The sequence below is a fragment of the Chrysemys picta genome, chromosome 17, assembly GCF_011386835.1.
Source record: "Chrysemys picta bellii isolate R12L10 chromosome 17, ASM1138683v2, whole genome shotgun sequence".
Taxonomy (NCBI): domain Eukaryota; kingdom Metazoa; phylum Chordata; order Testudines; family Emydidae; genus Chrysemys; species Chrysemys picta.
The window spans coordinates 3555911-3562768 of NC_088807.1; the positions used below are offsets into that span (position 1 = coordinate 3555911).

Genomic DNA, 6858 nt, shown 5'->3' on the forward strand with positions numbered 1-6858 from the left:
TCAGTGGCAGGACTCGTTGAACTTGTGGGCAACATTCTGCAGATCGTTCAGTAGGCGGAAGAGGTTGAAGATCATAGCTTCCTCCAGGCATCTGGCAGACCCCTAGGACCAGAGAAATAGCAAGTGGACTTTACAGCTTGTCACAGCTGCAGGTTCAAAGCCCGGCACGGAGCGCTGGGGGGTGCGTGGCGGCGGCAGGGGATAGAACTCGGGTCACTTGGGCTCAAGGAGAATCGCCGCTAGCTGTCAGCACCAGAAGGGATAGGACACAGGGTTGTAGTGTTGTGACTCGAGCCAGCAAGTACAGATGTGCACAGAGTTCACTACTATCCCAATGGTGTCTTTCCTTCTCAGCGGCTCAGGGTGCCCCTCCCCATCTCACCTTAACTGGCCCCAATGCCCCAGAGTGCAGCTGAACAGGGATTTATCTGCAGTGGCCTTAGGGTAGCACCTAAGAGCCTCAGTCACGGAGCAGGACCCTATTATGTCAGGTGCTGTACGTTCTTCTGCTTCCAGGTTTAAACTCATCTCTGGGATGAGTTCTTATTGCTACTAGGTAAATTACGGTAGGTCGCCATGGCAGTAGGTGCTGTACATTTGTATTGCTAGTAGGTGTATTACGGTAGCATCTAGACACCCCGGTCATGGAGCAGAACCCCCCTCTCCCCGTGCCAGGTCTGTACATTTGTATTGCTAGTAGGTGCATTACGGTAGCACCTAGACACCCCGGCCATGGAGCAGAACCCCCCTCTCCCCGTGCCAGGTGCTGTACATTTGTATTGCTAGTAGGTGTATTACGGTAGCACCTATGCGCCCTGGCCACAGTGCAGGATCCCCCAGACGCCAGGCGCTGTACAAACCCAGACCCACAGGGCAAAGGGCCGTGGCGCCGTCCCGCATCCTCACCTCGCTTTTTCCGGCGTAGGCGTTCCGGAGCCATCTGGCGAGGACGGGCTGCTGCGCAGCAGGGTCGCCACCCAGGCCCTTCAGCTGGATCTGAAAGACGGCGCAGAAGGCGTTACGAACGGCCCCCTCTCTGGCGTGCCGAGGGCGGGCAGCAGCTGTGTTCGGCCTGCCGCTCGCTGGGTGGCACCAGCCTCACCTTTATGGAAACGTCTCCCACCCAGGGACTCCCCAGGCTCCGGCTGGGCGTTTGCGCCTCCGGAAAAGCCAAACCACCGGCTTTCAATTCCCTCCCGGCTGGCTCGCGGCACGTTGGATTTCATTGGGATCCAGCGACCGGAGCTGCTTCCCCAGCTTGGGCGTAAGAGGGTCTGGGCCGGCATGCAGCAGGTTGTGGGGTATATTAGAAGGGAGTAGTAGTTGTGAGTTGCTTTGTGTGCGTGTGTGTAAATATAATCCAGATACTCATTGCACCGAAAGAAGCTGCCTTCCGCTCACCTTAAACTGAGCTAAAGAAATACGTTTTCACGTGACGGGCAATTGGCCTGTGGAACTCATTGGCACAGGAAGTTGGCGAGCTCAGTGTAACGGGGTGGCCTGCCCCTTTAAGAGCCTGGGGCCAGCCAACCCTGGTCTATGATCAGCCCCGGCTGGGAAGGGCAGGTGTTTTCTGGAAAAGCTCATGGGGGTGGGGAAACTGAGGCAGCAACTAGCCTGAGGCGAGACTGGGGAAGGTGGTGATGTGCCTGGCAGGAATTTAGCAAGCTTTAGGAAGGGATGTTTCTACGGCGCACAAGAATCGCCGGTGTTATAAGAGCTAATGCTAATTTTAAGATTTTGGGCAGGGAAACTGAGGTTTCTGCTTCCAGGTTTAAACTCATCCCTGGGCATTCGTGATCAGGATGCTGGCTGCTGTCAGAGAGGGGATGCCGGGTTAGACCGTCCTCAGCTCTGATCCATCCTGGAGACTCCTGTGTTCGTTACGAACTGGATTCTGTGCTCCGTTAGGCTGTGACCCAGGGGGTGGAACCTAGCCCCGAGTTCAGGAATCCACGAAACCCTCCGCGGACATGCAGCAGCCTCTGAGGTGGGGAGCGAGGTGAACAATCCAGAGCTTGCTAGATCCCATCCAACTGCAGGGGCACGTGGGGATAGAGAGGGCAGCTAGGCTGGAACGGCCGTGTTAAAATCGCTGAACCAACGCAGCGGGGCTGCATCTCAGCGCTATGTGCGGGATCCCTGTATACACAGCTCTTGTGTCCCACCCCGGAGGTGGCTGCATCTCAGTGCCGGGCAAGAGATCCCTGTATAAACAGCTGCCACGTCCCACCCCAGAGGCTGCTGCATCCCTGTGGTCGTCATCCGTGCTGATACTCACACAGCTCCTCAGGTCCTCCTGGATACTCGCCAGGATCTCCAGGGGCTTGGACGCGTTCCTGACCAGCTCGGGATCGCTGAGGTTCTGAATGACCCTGATGGTCACATCCACTTTCTTCTCCAGCACCAGCAAGTTTTGACATTCCTGGGGGGCACAGCAGAGGGATGTCTGTGTGAGACCAGAGGGGGCAGCAGGGGACCCTCAGGGCTGGGGTCAGAGGGCAGGGCTGGGGGATCGCCCAGGCATGGGGTGGGGAAGAGGGATGGGAGGGGGTGGGGGAGAGGGAAGGGTAGGAGGAAGGGAGGGGGAAGGGTGGGATGGGGCAGAGAGGGGGAGAGGGAGTCGGGTTGGGCGTGTGTCTCCGCCGTGGGGTCTCTCACCGACAGCTTGTCCAGCTTCCGGCGGAAGATCCTGGCGGAACAGTTCGCAGCAGGGTCCCGGAGCATCTCATTCTGTGGGGAAAGGCAACGCAGGTGGTTAGTCGTTCCTTGCCCACGCAGCGAAACGTCTTCCATTCGGGCATCAGAGCAACGCAGGGTCGCACTTTCCCCTAGAGTGACTCCATTCTCGGCAGCCACCCATGAGATGCAGCCATCTCTGGGGTGGGACGGGGGACTGGGATCCCTCACCCAGTGCTGAGATGCAGCCACCTCTGGGGCAGAACGCGGCAGTGGCTGGGCAGCCGCACAGCCGTGCTCGCACCACCCTTTAGGACAGGAAGTGGCAATCACTTCCTCCTGTATCCCACTGAAACTACCAGGGGCAGCATGAAACGTACAGTTTGGCTCCAGTACTGGGGTTTACCCCCACCCCTTGTCCTAACTCTTCAGTTCCCGAGGGATCGGACAGCGGTTTTACATCATGAGAGTTGCCTCTACTCACGTATTTATCCCTGAAGTCCTTAAAGGCTTGGTTATATGGGGGGGAAATGGATTTGTATTGGGAAAGTTGGCAATTCTTTACTGGAGCCCCTTCGGCAAAAGCGTCCACCAATGCCAGCAGGAGAGCTGAGACTAGCAGCGTCCGGCTCATAGTGACTGCACCTGGGAAAAAAAACAATCTCCTTAGTATGGTCTTTTCCCCACACAACATTAGGGCAGAGAGAAAATTTTCAGCCCAAACTTTTTGGGGTGGGGGGACCTGGTGACCCCAAAATGTTTTTGCCAATTTGTGTCAGCTCGGTCGAATTGATTTGGTCAAAAGTTTTGAGGGTATTTTTGGTTTGGCCTGACTTTGTTTTTCAAATATCCTTCAGTTTTATTTCGAGAGCAATCAAAACTGAAAGGAAGCCTTTTGTTTGACCCCAAATTAAATTGTTTTTATTTTTTTAGACTTTTCGTTAGGCTCCAAATTTTGAAAAATTTCCTTTTCGGTTTGACCTGAAACTATTTTTTTTCTTATTTTTAAACCAACCCCCCCCCACCACCATTGTTCACACAAGGGAGCCCCTCTGTTAATCATGCTTGGATTCATCAACCGCCAGTCCAGATTGCTTTCACTTGAGCTATCCGCAGTCCTTCTGTGTCTGACTTTCCTCACGACGCACACGCAAGGTAGGGAAGTGCTGTTATCCCCTTTTATAGATGGGGAAACTGAGGCACAGAGCGGCAGCGTGACTCCTCCAGGGTCACATCGGAAGGGGGTGGCAGAGCAGGGAATTGCATTCCAGAGTCCGCCTTAATCAGTGTCACACCCTTTTTCTGTACACGGTCCGCTAAGGTGAGTCTGCGGGACCCGGGCTTCTGGCCTTGGGGATTTGAAGCCCATGCTGGCGTGTCCACACTGCATGGTAAACCTAGACTCGCAGTTGCTGGACCCGGGTCTGGCAGCCGCGGTAACGCATCCACACTGCACTACACGGACCTCCTGAGCCGGCGCTGCAGTCTGAGCTGCGTCCACACTGCAAAAGGCCAGGGCTGGGACCCGAGTCCCAGCAGAAATGAGCATTGACCCACCCTCCTATCCAAGGGCCTGGAGCCTGCGTGTTTGCTGACCCGAGTCAGACAGGTTTGTGTGTGGACGGGAGGCGGGCGTGGGCTCCAACACGAGTCAGAGCTTGAGCTTTGTGAGCAGTGTAGACGTGCCCTGGTGGAGTGACATCATTAGCAAGAGGTCATTGTCCTCTAGCAGAACTAGTCACTAGAACCCGCGGGGAATGAACTGCGTTGGGGGAGGGGGTGTACCTACCCCCCACTGGGCCGGAGGGGGTTAACCCCATGCTGTGGGCCGAGGAAGCCACACACCTCTTTGCCCCTGCTGGGCATGCTCCCACTGGGACAGCCCAGCTCTGGCGTGGCAGCCAATGAACCCAGACTGGATTCTGGGTTGGAACCTCAACAGCCCCCCAGCTGGCCGCCGGTGCCGAGGGACCCCCGCGTTGGAAGAAAGGGGAGGAAGCGACCCGGGGAAGGGGATGACCGAGACTGAGCAGCGAGGACCCTGGGTCGAGACCCGGTGGAGAAGGATGGGCCCGGGTCCCCCTGCCCCGTCCAACCTGCCGCAGACACCGCCGACGGGCAGGGAGGTGAATTGGGCTGCCGAAGGCCATAGGCTTTGGCCTTTAGGCCGTATTGTCCTGAACTCTGGGACAGCCCTTTTGATTCTGGCCATGGGGCTGTACCACCCTGGGAAGGACGGCTACTTAGGCTTTAACCACTAGGCCTTACTGTCCCAAAGCCCAGGTCAGCGATAGCGACTCAGTCTATGGGGCCAGACTGCCCTAAGGGGCTGACGGGGTGAAGCTACCCTGCAACAGGAGGGGAAATGTCACAATTAGTCATTTATTTTGTATTCTCCTACCACCAAGGAGCCCCAGGCTTGGACCAAGACCCCACTGTGCTGGGGGCTGTACATTTTATTGCTATTAGGTGTATTACGGTAGCGTCCAGGCTCCATTGTGCCAGGTGACCTAGGAACACACAGAACAAGCCGGTCCCTGCCACCTCGCTCCCTTCTTGCACTGCGCGGGAATATTCATGTTCCGTAATGATCTGCCGACTGGCTTCCCCTTGGCTTCGGGGTGTCCGGTTTCTCGCTCTTGAAATGCGCCGGACCCCTGGCATTAGGTGATCTCACACACGCTGAATGCCAGGCCCACCGCGAGCGAGTTTCCCTGTGTGGCCAACTTCCCACGTCTCTGGGACGTCCACGGAGAGCGTTCGCGTCACAGATGGGGGCGACTCGTGTGAGTCAGTCTCCGACACCGGCGTATAATTAAAAATCCAGCGGGGTTCCACGGATCTTAAAGAATGCTTCCTCGGGAAAAGGAACAATTTTGTCGCCGCTAAGCCGGCTTCATCAACACTCTGCTACGTTTGGTTTCTAATGAATACCAACGAGGCGGGATTGCTTCACTCCTCGAGCTGCAGCAATTGAATTGGCTGTTTGCCTTGTGTGTTACGGTCGTTCTCCATCCCGCGTGGCAGGCGTTTGCAGCACAGAAATTGCGGGAGTACCATCATTCGGCTCTAAGAACGAAACGGTCATTTTTGCCCACGGACGTAATGATCGGAGTTGATTTCTATTGAACTTGAAGGAACTGAAGGGGGCGGGGGGTACGTGGATGGATAGATGAGTTTGTGGGGAGGGAGGGGTGGATAGCTAGAAGGGAGTGTGTGGGGATGGATGGATGAATATACCTTGAATCCTGCATGCAGCGCGGGTCGCCCCATCTCAAAAAGATATAGGAACTGGAAAAAGTCCAGAGAAGGGCAACAAACACGATTAGGGGATGGAACAACTTCCATATGAGGAGAGTATCAGAGGGGTAGCCGTGTTAGTCTAGATCTGTAAAAAGAGTCCTGTGGCACCTTCTAGACTAACAGACGTATTGGAGCATAAGCTTTCGTGGGTGAATTCCCACTTCGTCAGATGCATGTAGTCATATGAGGAGAGATTCAAAAGACTGGGAGTTTTCAGCTTGGAAAAGAGACGACCGGAGGGGGGCGGGATATGATAGTCTATAAAATTGTGACTGGTATGGAGAAAGTGAATAAGGAAGTGTTATTTACCCCTTCTCATAACACAAGAACTAGGGGGTCACCCAATGAAATGAATAGGCAGCGGGTTTTAAACAAACAAAAGGAAGCATTTCATCACACAACACACGGTTAACCTGTGGAACTCCTTGCCAGGGGATGTTGTGAAGGCCAAGACTATAACAGCATTCAATAAGAATGAGATCAGTTCCTGGAGGACAGGTCCATGAATGGCTATTAGCCAAGATGCGCAGGGATCTAACCCATGCACTGGGTGTCCCTAAACCTCTGACTACCAGAAGCTGGGAATGGGTGACAGGGGATGGATCACTTGATGATTCCTTGTTCTGTTCATTCCCTCTGAAGCACCTGGCATTGGCCACTGTTGGAAGACAGGACACTGGGCTAGATGGACCGTGTGGCTGTTCTTATGATGAGTGTGTCCAGGGCAGGATGGCGGGAGGAAAGGAGGGGTGTCGTGGGGTGGATAGGAACAGAAGGAGCAGAACGAAGCTCTGTGTTTTTCCAGGCTGTATTTGTGTTTACTCCCAGGCAGACGTAATTGCATAATTACTGTATCGGGAAGCTCAGATAAATAAA

At 55.0% G+C, this 6858-nt stretch overlaps 1 protein-coding gene across 1 annotated transcript; it reads right to left on the reverse strand.

Moving 5' to 3' along the window:
* LOC103306473 (interferon lambda-3-like) lies at nucleotides 1-3313 on the reverse strand. Its single transcript, XM_008173201.1, has 5 exons — nucleotides 3245-3313; nucleotides 2662-2733; nucleotides 2282-2425; nucleotides 907-996; nucleotides 1-102 (listed from the first exon to the last, which is right to left on the reverse strand). Exons 1-5 carry the CDS (start codon nucleotides 3311-3313, stop codon nucleotides 1-3), a joined length of 477 nt encoding a protein of 158 aa, XP_008171423.1.
* Nucleotides 3314-6858: the final 3545 nt, after the last annotated feature.

Bases quoted from the DNA above. Each gene is read 5' to 3' on its own strand.
- LOC103306473 (XM_008173201.1), bottom strand. From the start codon at position 3,313: ATGAGCCGGACGCTGCTAGTCTCAGCTCTCCTGCTGGCATTGGTGGAC. The intron at 2,426-2,661 runs GTGAGAGACCCC...TGTGCCCCCCAG, and splicing joins GGAAGCTGGACAAGCTGTCG to GAATGTCAAAACTTGCTGGT. The intron at 103-906 runs GTGAGGATGCGG...CTCTGGTCCTAG, and splicing joins CCTACGCCGGAAAAAGCGAG to GGGTCTGCCAGATGCCTGGA.